At 40.2% G+C, this 19,512-nt stretch overlaps 1 protein-coding gene across 4 annotated transcripts in view; it reads right to left on the bottom strand.

Annotated features, from left to right (window-relative positions):
• Window positions 1-3,946: 3,946 nt before the first annotated feature.
• Window positions 3,947-19,512, bottom strand: part of MTMR2 (myotubularin related protein 2) — a 113,378-nt gene continuing 97,812 nt past the window's right edge. For all 4 annotated transcript variants that reach the window (XM_035009337.1, XM_035009339.1, XM_035009338.1 and 1 more), the window contains 5 exons: window positions 17,330-17,536; window positions 11,644-11,736; window positions 8,313-8,426; window positions 6,026-6,202; window positions 3,947-5,334 (listed from right to left, as the gene is read on the bottom strand). In XM_035009337.1, coding sequence (XP_034865228.1) covers window positions 5,173-5,334; window positions 6,026-6,202; window positions 8,313-8,426; window positions 11,644-11,736; window positions 17,330-17,536 — 753 coding nt within the window. In that variant the 3' untranslated portion in view covers window positions 3,947-5,172. The remainder of the gene's footprint in view (window positions 5,335-6,025; window positions 6,203-8,312; window positions 8,427-11,643; window positions 11,737-17,329; window positions 17,537-19,512) is intronic.

The following is a 19,512-nucleotide window of genomic DNA, read 5'->3' as shown; positions in this document are numbered from 1 at the left end:
CTAAAAGTCTGTCAATTTTACCTTTTCAAAGAACCAGCTCTTAGTTCAGTTGACCATTTCTCTTTTGTTTCTCTGGTCTCATTTATTTCTGTTCTGGTCTTTATTATTTTCTTGTTCTGCTAACTTTAGGCTTAATCTGTTTTTTCTACTTTCTTGAGATATAAAGTTAGATTGAGATCTAATTTCTTAACATCCGTGTTTATTACTATAAACTTACCTTCTTTCCCTTTTGATTTCTTTGACCTATGTGTTTTTGAGGAATATGTTGTTTAGGTTCCACATATTTATAGATTTTCTCATTTCTCCCTTGTTGATTTCTAGTTTCATACCATGGTGGTCAGAAAAGATAGTATGATTTCAATCTAAATTTGCTGAGATTTGTTCGGTGTCCTATCATATGATCTGTTCTGGAGAATGTTCATGTGCACTTAAGAACAATGTGTATTCTGTTGTTTGATGAATTCTGTGTATGTCTAATTAAGTTCATTTGCTCTAAAGTATGATTGCATTCCACTGTTCACCTTGTTGATTTTCTTAACCCAGAGCCTTAGATCACTAGGCCACTCTTCTGCACATCTTCCTTGTTGACTCTCTGTCTGGATGATCTTCCCATTGGTGATAGTGGGATATTGAAATCCCCTACTCTTATGTTATTGTCTATTTCTCCCTTAAGATCTGTTAGTATTTGCTTAATGTATTTTGGTGCTCAGTTGTTAGCATATATATTTACAATTGTTAAACTTCCGTGGTATATGGACCTCTTTATCATCATATGACCTTTGCCAGTTTTAGGATTTTTGGCTTGAAGTCTATTTTGTGTAAGTAGGCAATGCCTGTCTTGTTTTGGTTTCTACTTGTTTTGAATGTCATTTTCCATCCTTTCACCTTGAGCCTATGTATGTCTTTAGAGCTGAAATGAGTATTCTGTAGAGAGCATATAGATGGGCCCTGTTTTGTTTTTTTGTTTTTTACCTATCCAGCCACTCTGTGCCTTTTGGTAAACTCAATCCATTTTACATGGAGGGGGATTATTGATATGTGAGGAATTACTACGGCCATTTTATCTTTTGCCTTCTAGTTTCTCTCTCCGTTGTTTCTTTTTCCTTCTGTTTCTGTCTACCTTTGTAAGCTGGTGTTTGTCCTTGGTGATTTGCTCAGTCTCCTTTTTTTGTTTTGGGTCTTTGCTCTAAATTTTTGCTTTATGGTTACCAGAAGTTTTACTAAATAAAACACCTCATTGGGGGGGTGGGGGGGAGAGTCATTTTATGCTGATAAAAGTTTATCTTCATTTACTAATTTCATCCTTTTATACTTTATTAGATGTCACAAATGATCTCATTATGCTGTGAATTGTTACCAGATTTTAATAGCTATCATTTTTAATGCTCTTTAACCTTTATGCTGCAGTTATTTTTTATTCTAAAATAGTTTTCTGTTGATCACCTTAATAAGAAGGTTGTGTATTGAGATCTTTTCAGCTGGAAGATCTACTTCTGATGTTTCTTGTAAGGCAGTGTTAGTGGTGGTGAACTCTCACATTTTACTGGTTTGGGAAATCCTTTGTTTCTCTTTCATATCAAGGATAACTTTGCCACTTAAGAGTATTTTTGCCTGGCAATTTTTATCTTTTCGATTGTTTGAATAGGTCATTCCATTCTCTCCTAGCCTGTAGAATTTGTGCTGAGAAATCTGATAGCCTAATGGGGGTTGGGGGGGGGGGGGGGGAGGTTCCCTTGTAGATTTTTTCCCCTGGCTTTATCATTGACTTTTGACAGTTTCATTACAATGTGTCTTGGAGGAAGTCTATTAAGCTTTGTATTCTTGTATATCCAGTTCCTTCCCCCGGTTTAGGAAGTTTTCAACCGTTATTTCTATAAACTGTGCCTCCTCTTCTCTTTCTGGTATAACCATTAATCTTATGTTAGCTTTTCTAATGGAGTCTGGTAATTGTTATAGGTTGTGTCCACCTTTTAAATATCTTAGTTCTCTCGCCTCTTCCTCCTGAATCATTTCTAAACCCTTATCTTCCAGCTTGCTTATTCTCTCTTCCATCTGATCTCCATTTCCAATGCTCTCTAATACATTCTTCATTTCAATGAGTTTGTCAGCTTCAGATTTTCATTTTGGTTCTTTTTTAGAATTTCAATCTCTTTGGGAAAGTACTTCTTAATGTTCATTAATTTTATTCCTAAGTTCATTGAATTGCCTTTCTGGATTTCCTTATAGCTTGTTGAATTTTGTCCTGTTTTGAATTCTTTATCAGTTAAATTGTAGTATTCCACGTCTTTGGGTACCATTGCTGGAGAATTGTCATTGCCTTTTTGTGATCCTGTGTTACCATGATTTTTCATAGTGTTCAATGAAATGCGCCTGTGCTGCCACATTTAAAGTAGCAACACCTTTCTTATTTACCGAAGGCTTTGATTTTAATAATTCATCAGGTTGGCAGTTAGAAGCCTTTCTTTTGTTTTCCAGAAGGTGGTGCTATAGCACTAGCTTTTGGGTTTTCTTACTGGAAGTGACTCCCTGCTAAAGTTTGACGTGTGCTTAAAGAAGATGGTGTTAAAAAAACACACGGGGGGGGGGGGCGCGCCTGTGTGGCTCAGTGGGTTGGGCGTCTCCTGGTCTCAGCTCAGGTGATGATCTCAAGGGTCTTGAGATCCAGCCCCACCTCTGCTCCATGGGAGGTGCACAGTGCAGTCAGCCTGAGACTCCCTCTCCCTCTGCCCCTCACCCCATGCATGCACGCCCATCTTCTCTCTCAAATAAAATCTTTGGTTTGGTTTTGTTTTTTAAAGACTAGAAGCAGGGTGGGGGGAGGATGTGTGCTTGGCACTTGGGGCTTTAGGTGTGCCCAGGGTCTGGTAGGGCAGTCCCAGACTGGGGGATTCCCAAAGGCCCGTGGATGGGCCTCTTGCTGGAATCCCAGGGCATATGGCAGGAAACATGTCCCTTCAGCTCTCTTTGGCGGTTTTTTCTTCCCCTCTACCCAGTCATGGAGGTGTCTCCTCAGAAATCTAGGTGTTCCTGAAAAGCAACAGAACCCTCTAGCTGCAGCCAATGCAGCTGAGCACTTTCAGTTACCCCCTTCTCTCTCTACCGCTAGAGAGGTCACCGCCACATAACTCCCTTGGCTCCATAGCTTCCTTTGACTTCCAAGTGCACAGATGGATGTCCCCGTGTGATGTGCAGAGGCGCTTATATTCAGTTATGGATGTCCAATGGGTTGTTAAATCAAAGGGGAAGAAAGAGGAATGTCTCATGCCATCATGATCCTGACTTTACCACCAGGGGATTATCTTAAATGCACTCACTCCACTTTGGAGACTCCTGTGGAAGGTGAAAAGGAAACCCGTGGAAAGTCTTAAAATGGTTAAGTGATAGATTTGCATTTAGATTGCTCTGGCCTTTGAATGGAATTTAAAGCGGATGTGAGGGTATTGAGGCTGGAAGTTTGAAATTCTGGATCTCTTCAGTTATCCATATTCTTTTATGTGATATCAGACCAAGATGATCAAGGCTTAAATAAGGAAAATGGTAGAATGGACAGAAAAGAATGGACATGTAAAATATGTGGAATAGAAAACTTAGCTTCAGTTGGTAGGCTGGCCACTTAAATACCGTTACTACTTTACTTAAAATGAGTATCATACAAAGACCAAATCATCTTGGTACTAATTTTGCTAATCCTGGAGGTACTAAGAGAAATTACAGTTCCTCACCACGAGACCCAAGAACAGGGCTGAGGTCCAGACTATGGTGAATTAACAAGTGAAAGAATACTGCATTTTTGAGTACTGTTTGATTTGAGTATTAGAAGCAAAACGGGTTGAAATTGAACATTTCAATTTGGAGCAGGTGCTAAGCCACCCCTTTCTTCAAAAACTTTCCAAATAACATTTTTGCAAAAGACATTTCAGGCAGACAACTTAGGATAAGGACAACGTTTTAAAAGTCAGTTGAAATTTCCTTTTAATTAAAGACCCAAGGGACAAGAAGCTCCTTTGTTACAGTACATAACATATGGCTCTTAAGAGATCAGGGAGTCAAATGTTTCTACCAGGGCTGAACTGTTACCGGCAGGTGAACACTGAAGCAGTATTTCCTTTACTGGCATTGAGACTAATACATTTGTACGTGCAGTAAGTTCTTTGGTAGACTTAATCTTTCAGTGGAATTACAGAATTTGCCAAGTAGTAAAATATTTTATGTAAAATTTGAGCATCGTATTTCTCACCCATAAGCTATTTGTATAGCCTTCAGGAAAAAAGTCAATCCTAGTGAACTTTTAAAATATTGCCTCAAAACTTAACCAGTTAACTTCTGTGTTCAGACACACACACAAAACATTATTGCATAAATGCAATAAAGTAAGGTAATAATGAGTTTGTAAAATACGTTTCATTATGTTTCTGGTAACTGGGCAAACGGAAACTAATCTGAAGGGTGTAGAATTCTTCGAAACCCTGGACGGCTACCACTTCTTCCTCCTCAGTCCCGCCCCCGCCCCCAAGCCCATCTCCAAGGCGTCTGTCTGGAACAGCTAGCTACTACATCTTCAATACATACGCCAGTAAGGACAGCAGAAATTTCCAACTACTACTAACGCCATAATAGCCTCAAGACTTTGCCATATCAGATATGAAGAGAGTGGGTGCAGAAGGGTGATCAAAGTAAATTACTACAGAAAAGAAAAACCCACGACGGGGGAAGGGAGTGTCTACTGATTTCTGAGCTTTCGGGCCATCGAGGCTCAGTATCTGTATAATGCCACGGAATTGCAGGGTCGGTGTGCTGAGATAAATGGGATGCTCCTTCCCTTTGTGCCACGAGTTCTCTTCCAGCAAGAGGTATGTTTCTGAAGTGGTCTGTATTTTGATTTTAAAATCAGAAACTTGTTCCCACTGTGGATCTGGTATTGAAGCATCTTAATATTCTTTGGGTGACTTAGAAGATTAGTGGCATAATCGTGTAATTACATACAGGGTTATTTCACACACGCCACCTGCACTGCCACAGTTCTAAACCCATCCTGGAGGGATTTAAAATAAATACAGCAACTGCACTTCTCCCGGGGGTACGTTCTAACTTCAGAAGACTGAAGTTAGACTCCTAAAGCTGCCACTGTAATCCAGAGTTCATGGCAATGCCGGTCCCCCTTGAACAGTCCCTTCATACAACAGTTTGGACAGGAGTGACACACTGTGCAGGAGAACTGGCTCTCTCGGAGGATGAGGTTGATCGGTTGGAAATCTCTCTCTGGAGTTCCTCTACTTTTTTCTGAAGCTCTGCTCGTTTAGCAAGAAGTTCTTTATATCTGTTGTGAATGGGCTCCTACAAGAACAAAACACCATAATGTCATTCAACGAGGCAATCCTAAACAAACCCATAGTCAAATTGTTCTGGTACGTGGTCCTTTCCCTAAGTGCTGCAACGTGCATTTTCTCTGCTCTGGGGACCAGGCCGACCTTTCCAGCGCATCGGTGAGAATTAACTGGACTCTCTTGACAACACTGCTCTTTGAGTGGCTTTCCCAGTGCCCCCAAGTATCTTCGGCGGCTGGTACTTAAATACAACAAACAACTAAGTAACAAGACAATCTAAAAGCCAAAACTCAAAAAGATTTCCTATCACTTGGTTGCAGATTTTTAGACTTTTAAGCAGTTCTAAGTAGTATATATTCCATAACATGTTTCAAAATGGACCAGAATCTGCCAGGCTTTTAATTTTCTTAAAGCTATTTCCTCAAACCTATTAAAAGGACCTGCAGAAGTCATCCAATCCACCACACTCATTTTCCTGAGGAGGGACAAAAAGACAGTGATTCATCCAAGACCATACAAGCAAAAGCAGGGCAAGAATCAAGTATATTGCTGCCCCCCATGTAGCGCTTTTTCTACTATACAATTATAACTATTAAGAGGAAAAAAAGAAAGTTTTAAATATATCTAATTTTACTAGTTGCTTTAAAGGTGACGAACCTAACCGATGAAAACTCCCAGGGTCTACCGGAGAGCACGCGTACCTGTGGTTTCATCCGGGGATTCCACCTGACGTAATATCCCACCCAGAGCTCTAGGTGGCGCATGCTGGCTACTGGATAAAGGACGTGATTGGAGTAGCTCCCATAGAGAGGATTAGTGAAGTCTTCCAGCTGGCTGTTTATGTAAGACCACAGTGACACAGTCCTTTTAGGAAGATTCTGTAAAGAAAGTAACATAGGTATTTTTGATTATTAACATCTCTTTAGAGGGAGAGGACATGGACACTTCAGTAATAGCCCCACTTTCATTCAAACCAGAGAATACTAGAAAACACTGCAGTTCATTCAAAAGTTAAACAAGTTCCCACACCAGCAATTCCACTCAGGTCTACATACCAAGAGAATAGAAACACATGCACACAAAAACCTGTACACAGACGTTCAAATCAGCATCCTCATAAGAGCAAAAGGAAGAAACAACCCAAAAGTCCATCAACTGATAAAATGGATAAAATTGGTATATTTATATAACGGAATAATACTTCACCATGAAAAGGAATAACGTACTGATGCATACTACAGATTGAACCTTGGAAACATGCTAAGTGAAAGAAGCCAGACACAAAGGCCTCATCTTGAATGATTCCATTTATAGGATGTATCCAGAAGGGGCAAAACCAGAGAGGAGTGATGGCCAAGGGACCAGGAGAGGAGACTAGGGAGAAACTGCACAAACAGGGACACGGTTACCTCTCAATGTTCCGAAGCTAATAGTGGCAATAGTTGTACGACTCTATATAAACTGAAAACTACTAAATTATACACTTTTAATTTTATGGACTGCAAATTACAGCTCAGCAAAAAAGATTCTTTTCTTAAAATCAAGATATAGTTAAATCCTATTCAAGCCTCTCAGAAGATGAGAAAAAAGTATCTTTGGAACTTATTAGGTATTTTTACTTATCTAACATTCGGTAAGTTTTTTTTGTTTTTTGGGTTTTTTTTTTAAGATTTTATTTATTTATTTGAGAGTGAGAGAGAGCATGAGCAGGGTGAAGGGCAGAGGGAGAAGCAGGCTTCCCACTGAGTGGGGAGCCCAATGCAGGGCTCAATCCCAGGACTCCAGGATCATGACCCGAGCCGAAGACAGACACTTTAATCAACTGAGCCACCCAGGCGCCCCAACATTCGGTAAGTTCTTAAGCGCCTCCTCTGCATGGGAATACTGACTGCAGGCTGGCCACTGAAGATACGGTGTATTCAAAATTTCCTGGGGTGCCTGGGTGGCTCAGTCGGTTAAGCGTCTGCCTTCGGCTCAGGTCATGATCTCGGGATCCTGGGATCAAGTCCCATGTGGTCGGGCTCCCTGCTTGGCGGGGAGCCTGCTTCACCCTCTTCCTCTGCTGCTCCCCACCTCTTCTGTGCTCGCTCTCTCAAATAAATAAATAAAATCTTAAAAATAAAATTTTAATACCTGCCTTCAAGGAACTTACAGTCTGCTACATGGTAATTACTGTAGTGTTTTGTAGTTTGTTTTATTTAGCCACACAATAGTAAGTACTATTTTTCCCAATTTACCAAAGCAGAAATGAACTTGCCCAAGGTTACACCAGCTAAGATTTCAACCCAGGCAGCCTGGCTCCAGAGCAAGCACTCCCAGCATGAATAAAACTAGTCTGTAACCACATTTTTAGAATGAAAATTGATGCAGAGGGAGACACCAAGAGGATTTGGAATTTCATACATAGGATAGATAATGTATTTTGAGGTCAGAAGTAAAACTTGAAACGTCATCCTTACAGGGTTTCTTCTAAGTAATACCAACCACTTACCAATGATGTCTCTGGTGAAGCAGGGAAATGGTAACTTTCTACATAGTATCTCTTCAGTGTTTGGATGTTTTACAGTATTATTTTATAATTAAAAAAAATTAAAATGGCTCATATGTATGCACAATGTATTTGGGGATCTCTTCATTCGTATGTATATTTTTTCCTAATTAGATTTTTCTGCACCTGCTTTGAAGGATTTCCATCCTGCAAGGACTGGAGCTCCTCAGATTACACAGACTTCAGTTCTCTTTAGCAGACACTACTATTCACCTGTAAACGCACCTGGTACCTTCAGCCTCGCACCAGAGGTACTTAAAAACAAATCAGGCTCAGATATATGGAGAGAAGTCATCATATTACAGTATGTGAGAATAAAACATGACCAAAGAAATCATCCAAGAGGACTATTAAGTTGAAATCTATCAGAGAATGCACCCTCCTAGGGAACATCACACATATTGGGAGTAGAGCGGGGAGGGTCATGGCTCATATTTTACCTCTTTTCCTCTCTGATGTTCACTGTTACAGAGGAATGTTCCAAATAAACAGCTATATAGATGGTCCAAAATGGTAATGAGAAAATATTCATTGAATTCAAAAGCTGTAGGAAACTGCAAATTGAATACCACAAACATAAAATTATTAGGACATTTTTTCAAGCATATTCATCCCCATATATGGGCAGATTCTTTGTAATACTTCTTAAAATTAGGTTAAACAATATTCAAAAACTATGTATTTCTAAGCCATTATGGCCTCATCTGTTTCGTTTTCTGTTCAAAAATCACTCTACCACTTTTCTGAGATTTCTCCCCAAGAGAAATCCTTTTCTTGTGCAGCAAGAGTTTGAATGGTGTGACCCTGGTGTGTTCCTGTATCTCCTGTATCTGTTAATCCTAAACGTGGAGAGGGATGAATTTTGACTTTGGCAAATCTGGCAACCCTTAGCCTTTCTTTGCCAAAAATGACCATAAACAACGTAATAAGATTTTCTTTAAATTTTCAGCAACATAGTTTTGGTTTTAGGAATTACACAAAAAATATCACACTGTCTCCAGAAAATGTCAGCAATGCACAAAAATAAAGATCCAAGGCAGACGTGCAGATCACTTAAAAGCCAGCCTAGTCAAACCTGAGTATCCTGTAATCCGGTACTTTGGCAGCCTCTTTCTAACAAAAAGAAAATGCACTTTCTCTTTAACCTAGGACAAGAGCTTGGCTAGATATCTTAATATTACGTAAACAACCAACTTGGGGGGGGAGGGGACTTATCAAGGATGGATGACAGACGCCAGGAGGGAAAGAGTTCGTATAATCCATCCTTATCCATCTAATACTTCAAAATTTTCAAGTAGTCTCCTTGAAACTGGTACCAATTCTAGGACTGTGAAAAAGAAATTCTGTGAATATTTGGACTGCAGATTTGGGGACTAAACATCGGTTCCAAGTTTTTCATAGAATGACCCCTACCTAGTAGTGCAAGAAAACAGCCTGAAGCGCATGCACAAGGGATAGGGATGAAACCACCTTTGCCTCGACATTTCCTAAATTTAGAAGCAGGGTAATACGGCAAATTTCTCGAACAATGAAGGCTAACTAGCCTGCCTTGAATGATAATTTCTGTGGCTGCAAAGCTGAACCAGGTGACCGAAGCACATACCAACAAAAAGCCAACTACCTGTAAGAAACTTGGTCAAATCCCATTCATTCATTACAAAATAAACCCCATCCCCTGTACTGTTAGACACCCTGAACAGCCTTATTAGCCAACTGTGAATGCGCGGACATAGAAAAACAGCCATCCAAAGGAGCTAAGCCTGTCCTCAGTTTCTCATCTTTTTGGACAAAGCACATGCCCAGTCATGAGAAGACGAGAGCTGCAACAGCGGCAGGTCCCCACCACATAATGGGGGTAGCAGAGCGGAACCGCTGGGAGCACAGGAGGAATAGTTCCTCCTCCTAACGGGTTTACAATCTGAAAGGCCCTTCCCCAACTGCTTCCTGACCCAGGAGTGAGGGGCTGCGGCCGAGGGTGCGGGGACAGGTAGACTCTGGCTAATCACCACATAACTGGTGTCATTTTGACAAATGTGCTTACTTAAGTCTCTGCACCAAAGTTCAATTATTTGTAAAACTGGCGATTGCCAATAAGCATGCCTACCATGTTCTATGTTCCAGAATATCATACAGAAAAACAGAACTAGGTATCTAAAATAAAGACTCATCACTATATGATGTATTTTCAGTTCTATCAGAGAAACGTAAGAGTAAACTGATTTTCTATGCAGTAACTTAAGCTCAAAATTCAAGTGAAGCTGCTTTTAGATCTGTAGCATGCGATAAGTGAACACAATTACCGAGGAAGATACTTAGAGTGTACTCTTCTATGCAAACAACTGGCAAATGTGATTTTATTACTAACAAACCACAACTAATATATTCACACATGTTGCCCCTTCAAGGTAATCGCCCTGGGGAAGCAGTACACCCAGCTATCAATGGTGCCATGGTTTCAAACAGCTTTTAGAGCCTTTTTAGAGGGCATATTTACTTTTTGCCAAGAGTCAAATGTTATTTTAAAATCAAATATGGTAATGGTCAATAGTGGGCCTTCTTGTTTTTGGTCAAACACCCAAAAAAGGATTGGCAAGGATCTGTAGAGCTGCTATACTAACTCAAGAGCAATCCCAAAGGAAAAATTCAAACCTAGTCCAAGTAGTAAACACCATTAACTATGCGGTTAGTATCTCCCCTCCTCCCAACACACCAAGGGCATTTTATACAACAGAACTGGAACTATCATACATATTTGCAGTATATACATTAAAATACCAGCCTCATCATACCATAGTCGTATCTACTACAACACTTCATTTAACCCAGCAGCTTTCAAAATAACCCACCCAAACTGATACATGCTTCCAGGGGAGATGCTTAAAAAAGTAAAAGTCATTGGTGTATTTCCCCTGAAGATCACCATTCGTTTTCTTTTAATGAAATAACAGGATTTTCTTGAAGCCAAAGTATAATCCTCAAGCAAAGCAGAGCCAGCAACCGCCCTATTTTATATTCATGTGGCAGGCTCACGAGAAACAAACCAGACTCCCAGTTGTCTGGGGTCTAATAAACCCTTGGCTAAATAATTAGCTGATATAGCAGTGAGCTGTAGCCAAGGTCTGAGATGATTTCTCTTGAGTTAAATATTTTTAAGACACCAACGCTTTGCCTCACTAGTGAAGTGATCCCATAATAAACCAGGTGTTTTTCAATCTCCTCTGATATCTTTCCAAAAGAAAATCCATTACTATTAATATTTCAAATCAGTTTGCTAGAAAGTTAATAGAAGGTCTAAAAAACAATCTCTCCATACCTAAGAACAAAAAGAACTGAATCTATTACACACCTACCTACCCATAATTCCCACATAAACATATTTTTCCATTAAAATTACTTAAAATAGGATTTTATTTTGCTTGAGTGACCTAGCCTATTTCTTCATTTCTTTACCTCTACCTTTCTTAGCAATGTATAGATGAGCTTCCGGGTAAATATATTGCCATTATTTAACTACTTGTCCAAAACGAAGGAGGAAACCTCTTGGGTTATTATTAATGCTACTGGTTGAAATTTGAAGTGTTTAATACGATCTCCAAATAATATCCTTTAACTTAGTTCATAATGTAACAACAAGGAATAGTTCTATTACCGAGAAATCTTCCAAGAATTTCCATTTTACATGAAATGCAGGATAGTTAATCACTGACCAAACCTCCCAATTCTGGATGGCTTAAAAGAAAGATGTAAGAATGACTATCCCAGAGAAGTTACCTGTCTTGTCATTTGCCAGACACAGTCAATAAACTGAAGAAAAACAGGCGATCTGTCTGCATCTGCATGGTTCTTATCTCCATGGCCAAGTCTCTGAAGCAGAAAGAGTCAAATATGAGTTTTGTGGAATTTTTTTTCATGGAAATAACTTTATTTTCCAATAAAAGTAGTATCTTCTAATATTTTTTAAAGTTCAAAAGTCTTTTTAAGAGAGCACAGCAAGGGGGAGCCTGGGTGGCTCAGTCACTTAAGGGTCTGCCTTCGGCTCAGGTCATGATCCCAGGGTCCTGGAATCGAGTCCCACATTGGGCTCCCTGCTCTCTGGGGGGCCTGCTTCTCCCTCTGCCCCTCTCTCTCACTGGCTTGTCCTCTCTCAAAAATAAATAAAATCTTAAAAAAATAAATTTAAAAAAGTAAAAGCACAGCAAGGAAAACAGAAATCACTCACAGTCTTACCAAGCAAAAGTCTCTATTACCATTTTGATGTACAAACTGCCAGATTTTTTTCTGACATGAGATGCTTGTAATAGGAAATCACAACTTTGTTTATTAAGTGGAACCCAGATCTTAAAAGGTTAATAATGGAAGACAGGAGCAGTCAGACCCCAGAACCCAGATATCTTTGTCCCAGAGATTTAATATTCCCTAAATATTGACAGTTACTTGGGGACCTGGGTGGCTCAGTTGGCTGAACATCTGCCTTCAGCTCACGTCATGATCCCGGGATCCCAGGATCGAGTCCCGCATCGGGCTCCCTGCTCGGCAGGGTGTCTGCTTCTCCCTCTGCCTCTCCCCCTGCTCATGCTCACTCTCTCTCTCTCTCTCAAATAAATAAAATCTTTAAAAATAAATAAATAATTAATTAAAAATACATATATTAACAGTTACTTATCCAACAGCCTCAGGAAGCACCCGTCTCCTTTAACAACCTGGCCAGTGAGTGCAGGAGACCTGTTGTTATCTTAGCTCAGCTGTCTTTATCAAGAAGAATCACATCAGCACAAACTCTTGAAAACCTTTAAGGAATGCTTGACATCTGCCTTCCAAGCCTGGATTCACCTACTTTCTCAGTTTTTTCTCTTCTAAGGACGTTTGCCCCAGATGACTGAAACAGACCCTCCACACTCCAACAAAACAGTGATTCTAAGAGTCTGGTTCATAAATTTCCAGGGTCAGGGCGGGGGGGTCTGTGACATCAAAACCATTTTCAGAATAATACTAAGACATTATTTGCCTTTTTCAATGCACTGACATTTACACTGATGGTGCGAAAGTGACGAAGGAGAAAACTCTGGGTTCCTTAGGAGAAACCAAGCAAGGCACTGGAATCAAGCTGGTCGAGTCGTGTCATATCCTGCCTTGCCACACACTCGCAGTTAAATGAAGGGGGGGGAGCCAGTTTCTTTGATGAAGCAGTAAATATTAATCCTGTTAAATCTCTCCCCTTAAGGACAGCCTGTGTAACAAAATGGGAAATACACATAATATTCTTTTGCTGCAAACGTAAGTTGATGGTACAAAACACCACCTTTTCATGGAACATCTTTTGACTTGAAAGAACAACTGACATATGAACTATGGTTATTAAGACTTGAAAGTCCTGAAGACCTTTTTTTTTTAATGTACAAAGTGAATGTGTCATCTCAAGGAACACTATGATAAAATTCAAGCTTCGAGTGCACATTAGATCTTTGGAAAACTACCTGCCACTATAAGCTTGATAATAGACTTTTCTGATAAAATCACTGGTGATACTCACAAATGAGGTATTATGATAGTATATAAGGAAATGCATTAATATTGGAAGAGCTGTATAAGTCAGTAAGGCAGTATTTTCCAAAATAACCAATCCCTGATGTACAGAATCATGCATGGGTAAAAGTTCTATTCAAAGCGCAAGACAGACCAATGGAATTTAATGGAACAAACAACGAAAAACTCATTGATCTAGTTTTGGATTCCACATTACAAGTAACCTCGAAGAAATTAGCATTTGTTAAATTTTGGCACAGTATGAAGACTATCCACAACTCCCTGAAAAAGCTTTTAAGACACTCTCTGATTTTCAACCTGCATATCTGTGTGTGGTCAGATTTTCCTCATTTACTTTAACAGCACACATTGCAATAAACTGAATGTGGAAGTAGTTGTGAAATTCGGCTGTCTTCTAATAAACCAGACATGAAAGGAATTTGCAAAAAATGTAAAACAATGCCACTCTTCACATCAAATTTCTGTTGTTGTTGTTTTGGAAAATACAGTTAGTTTTCTTTAAAATTTTATTTAGGTTAATATATAGTAGTACTATGTCCTGAATGTTTGTGTCCCCCGCCTCCCCCCCAAAAAATTCATGTTGAAATCCTAATGCCAGATGTAATGGCAGGAGTCCTCGTCTGGGAGCTGCTAGTCATGAGGGCAGAAGCCCAATAAAGGGGTTAGTGTTATCAAAAGACCCCACGGAGCTCTCTCGTTCTCATCACCATGTGAGGACACAGAGAGGTTGAAAATCTACAAACCACAATCTAGGGTCTTCCACGGAACCTGACTATGCTGACACCGTGACCTTGGATTTCCAGCCTTCAAAACTGTGAGAAATAAATTTTTTTTTAAAGATTTTATTTATTTATTTGACAGAGAGAGACAGCGAGAGAGGGAACACAAGCAGGGGGAGTGGGAGAGGGAGAAGCAAACTTCCCATGGAGCAGGGAGCCCGATGCGGGGCTTGATCCCAGGACCCTGGGACCATGACCTGAGCCGAAGGCAGACGCTTAACGACTGAGCCACCCAGGTGCCCCGAGAAATAAATTTCTGTTGAAATTTTACAAGCCACCCAGTGTGTGGTATTATGTTAGAGCAACCCAAACAGACTAAGAAAGGTTTATTATTTAATTAATATTTAAAAATTTTTTTAAATTTAATTTCTAATATGGTAAATATTGGTAGATACAAACCATATAAACAAAGTTCTTTGGGGTCATCAAGAATTGTTAAGAATGGAAAGAGATCCTGACATCATGACTCATTACCCTATATTAACCAGGTGAATGTACCCTCTTGACCAGTTGTCTTTTAATTGTCAAATTCTCCTTTCAGATAAACGGGGGGGGGGGGGGGTGATGGAGTAGGGAACCAGAGTTAGCAATCTAGGAATCCACAGCAACTTCCAACAGTCTTAAATGTTTACTATTTTGGTCACATTGATATGAACACGTGCAACTCTGGATGACTAACACTTCATTCTTTGAAGTAAGAGGGTTTTTGTAATGTTTTTTTCGTGGTTAGTTTATTTTAGAGAGAACTCAAAAATGTGAGCCATCTGAAAAGATACTCCAGATGCCCAATTTTATTTAACAGTTCAAGTTCAAAAGAGCAGCCTACCTTTAAATGTCTGTTTCTTTCAAGTTAACTGTTGACTCTTGAGCAACACGGATTGTACGCGAGTTCACTTAAATGTGGATTTTTTACAGAACTGTAAATGTATTTTCTCTTATGATTTTCTTAGTAACATGTCCTTTTGTCAGCTTACTTTATTGTAAGAATACAGTATATCATACATACAACATAAAAAACACGTGTTAATCGACGATCTTATTGGTAAGATTTCTGTCAACCATTAAGTTCTGGGGAGGAGTCAACAGTTATATGTGGATTTTTTTTTTTTTTAAAGATTTTATTTATTTATTTGAGAGAGAGAGAATGAGAGACAGAGAGCACAAGAGGGAGGAGGGTCAGAGGGAGAAGCAGACTCCCCACCGAGCAGGGAGCCCGATGCGGGACTCGATCCCGGGACTCCAGGATCATGACCTGAGCCAAAGGCAGTCGCTTAACCAACTGAGCCACCCAGGCACCCTATATGTGGATTTTTGACTGCACTCCTAACCCCCACATTGTGCATTGTGCAAGGGTCATCTGTATTTATAAACACTGCTGGTCTGCCCTGGGAACTACAGAATAGTAAAGGTTAACATTCGAGACAGCCCCTGGGTAAACATCTTTCAGAAAGTCTTTCAGCTAATCTAGGAAAACACTCTCAGCGGCTTCAACGCCTCTGACAATCTGACTCTCCCCCTCCATGATTCTCTAACCCCATCCTTCCCTCAACTCTACTCTTGCCAAGCTCAGTCCCATCTAGACTTTTGCTCACCCTGTTCCTCCTTTTGGGGAAAATATTCCTACTCCTCACTCTAAATTCTATGATTACAACTAACAGAGATGAGCAATATATGAAAACCAAGGCCTACACGGTTACTGTTCTCAAGTTTTCTGATTGCAAATTTAGTGTTTAGCAGAAACACAACTAAAAACCACATGAATGTTTATTTAATTAAAAGGTGCATGAATCTGGGGCACCTGGGTGGCTCAGTTGGTTAAGCGACTGCCTTCGGCTCAGGTCATGATCCTGGAGTCCCGGGATCGAGTCCCGCATCGGGCTCCCTGCTCGGCGGGGAGTCTGCTTCTCCCTCTGACCCTCCTCCCTCTCGTGCTCTCTGTCTCTCATTCTCTCTCTCTCAAATAAATAAATAAATAAATAAATCTTTAAAAAAAAAAAAAAAGGTGCATGAATCCAAAGTATGATATAGCAAAAAAGCAAAACTGAAAGCTTAGTATCCTTTGAAAGGGACATAATAACCCCATTCCTCTATTTTAGGAACTGTGATTAGTTCTGGGTACCATATTTGATGAAAGACATGACCTAAGTCTGGTGGACAACTGGGGTGAAGAGGGGATTGAGATGGGAAACCCTGAAGAAAATGAATGCTTAGCCAGAAGAACTAAAGTTTATGCATGACATGGGTAGACAACTACTTCCAAATACTTGAAGGGCTATCTTATTTGGTTAAGTAGTCATATTTGTTCTTGTCTTCAAAAGGGAAATGGGAAGGAAATTTTGGTCCACTATGAGGAAGAACTTTCTAGTAGGCAGACTTTCTGAAGTGAGACTGGACAGCCTGAGGAAGAGCCTGACTGCTGCTTTCTGGAGGTGTAAATGCAGAAACTGAACAATCATTTCATGGGGACACCGCAGAAGACATCCAACAATGAGGCCTGGACACTGAGGTCCTGGCAACTCAGATCTGACACGAACAACAACATCAAAAGGCACTGAGGCAAACGGAGGGCACGAAAATTTGTCCTTTCCATAAAACCAACTGCAACACTCTCCATACATATGCTCATTACAGTGTTAGTACTTTAAGAAGGATAATCGAAAAGCCGTTTTATTCCCCACTCTGAGTTAAATTTTTTTTTTCTCTGATATTTCTTTTGGTCCCAGCCTGATTTTTTTAAGACCCTGTTCCTGTGTGAGCACTGCTACTCTGAAGTATTCTTAAATTAAGAATAACAATTAAGCCATCCTTGGCTTCTTTTGCATGGAGATCAGAAGAGGCCTGTAATTCCACAACCACTCCTGCTAATCTGCATTTAAAGGCAGAGACAGGGGCACAAATGAAGGCATGGTACCTGATGTCGTCGCCCTCCCCCAGCACTCATCACAGAAGAGACACATGACCCGACAGCATGAGAGGCTATCCTACCGCTTTCCACAACTAACGAGAAAGTTCTCTCTAGAAGTTCACCCCTTTAGTAAAGGGGTTGTTTCCGCTGAGTAATGAATAAAAGACACTGTTTTCACATGCCTTATGCAGGATGCATGTCATACATGGAGTCAGGGTTCTTTACTCACGAGCTGAAATCGATGACCAAAGCTTAGCCATTCTTTTTCCACAAGGACTTCAAAGCCTCGGATGCTCCGATAGTACCCATCGAGCATGAGCATGGCAAGGGAAGTCAGCTGAGCTGTGCGGTCCCAGCCGTCACTGCAATGCACTATCACAGATGTCTTCCCGGACTCTACCTTGTCAGCAATCCGGAGAGCCCCTGCAAGAATGAGCTGCCAAACAGATTTTTAAGTGAAATTTTTAAAAAATTAAGTGCTTCCTTCTTCAAAATTAACTAACACAGTTTTACTACAGATGACTGTCTCAATAACACATGAAGAAAAAAACATCAGGCCCTTCCTAAAAAGAATTCTTTTTTTTTTTTTTTTTTTTTATTTGATAGAGAGAGACACAGTGAGAGCAGGAACACAAGCAGGGGGAGTGAGAGGGGGAGAAGCAGGCTTCCCGCTGAGCAGGGAGCCCGATGCGCGGCTCGATCCCAGGACTCCGGGATCATGACCCGAGCTGAAGGCAGACACTTAACGACTGAGCCACCCAGGCACCCCACCTAAAAAGAATTCTTGTAAGTGGCAGAAGATCTATATTTTGCCTTTGTACCTAGAAAAATCTCATAAATCCAGGCTCCTATTGATCTGAACAATGAAAGAGTCAAATGATGGGTATCTCTGGGTTCTGTACAAATCAACAGTATGAGTGAGAGAAAAGAAGGATTAAGTTTTAAAGAGATCTGTTTCTAAGAATCTTCAAATATTCCAAGATCATCTATTTAAATAAAAAATAATATGCCAAAGGAAGTCATACACATTAAACAATCCCTACTTAACCAAAACAGAATAAATATGAAAGCAATGAAATTGGATCTCTCTTAACTCTATAGCTTCTATAGCATTTCTTTTACTGTTTTTATATATGTCACAGAGCTTACAGCAAGCACAGTACAGAACTTTAAAGCTACTTTTCTGTTATCAGTATGAATGACAAATTCTCATCAGATCAATATATTACTATGTCAACTGGTATTTGAAATAATTTCAGTTATTTTTTTAAATATGCAGACAGTGCAAAGTATCTTTTCTGAAGTTGATCTTGAGTTAAAACTAGACAGAATTAGATATAACCAAATAAGAAACACAAAAGTATAATATTCTTTAAAATGAATAATACAGTCCCATTCTTCTCTGCAATGGCTAGACCATACATAGAGAACAGTATGGGTCCACAAACACGGATCAGAATGAAAGAAAGTAGATTTTCTAGGCTTGGAGAATCTCGTGATAACTTCCTTTTGATTTTAACTATAGGCATATTCTGGAACCGGGGTACTCCGAAGCAATGTCAATCTTGACTATGCATCAGAGTCACCTGTGAGCATTTTTTTAAGTGTCTGGGCTCCATTCTTCACTATTCCTGGCTTACTATTTTAAATATCTTCCACTTGTAATTCAGTGGATATCGAGACTTAGGAATCACCGACCCAAAGGATTAGAACAGCTGGAAAGTTAAAACTGACCAGGAAGTTATCCAAAGTGGTCACCTTTCTTCCATGGTCATCTCCTCCCTCCTTCCCTCCTTTCCTCCGCTCCCCCCTTCCTTCCTTCCTTCTTTCACTTATAAAATAAACATTTTGGAGTGCCTTACGATGTGGAAGGCTCTGCTCTAAGTGCTGGAGACAGCAGTGAACCAAAGAGACAAAGGGCTGGTACATTCTACTCCAGCGAGGCCAGCCAGATGCAAGTAAATAAGAAAATACGTACTGTGCCAGAGGCACTGCCCCCTGCTGGTGGAGCTGTTATTTTGTAAGGTGTGGTTGGGAAAGGCCTTTCTGAGAAGGTGTTATTTGAGCAGAGTTCTGAAGAAGGTGAGCAGGTAGCTTTGCTGGTGTGAGGACTGCGGGTGGAGAAGGCAGTCCAGGCACAGCCGATCTCTTATACCTCTAAGGAGACTTGTTTCTGTTAGAGCAAGCTTTTTGGAGAGACTGTTCTATGCGCTGGTGGAATGCCTTGCAATTTACTGAAGCTGACACTGCAATTTATGTTTGCTTTCGCTTCCAATCAAGTGTTACTGTTTACTATTTACACTTCACGGGCTGTAACAGATGGGCCCCCAGAACATGCTCTCTGACTGAGGAGTGTGTGCACTCTGCTACACTCAAGCTTCTAAGCATCTGGGAGAGCAAAAATAAAAATAA

The sequence above is a fragment of the Mirounga leonina genome, unplaced genomic scaffold, assembly GCF_011800145.1.
Source record: "Mirounga leonina isolate KUSES-001 unplaced genomic scaffold, KU_Mleo_1.0 Mir_153, whole genome shotgun sequence".
Taxonomy (NCBI): domain Eukaryota; kingdom Metazoa; phylum Chordata; class Mammalia; order Carnivora; family Phocidae; genus Mirounga; species Mirounga leonina.
Note: the sequence above shows the minus strand (reverse complement) of the source record. Positions and strands in the feature narration are given on the sequence as shown.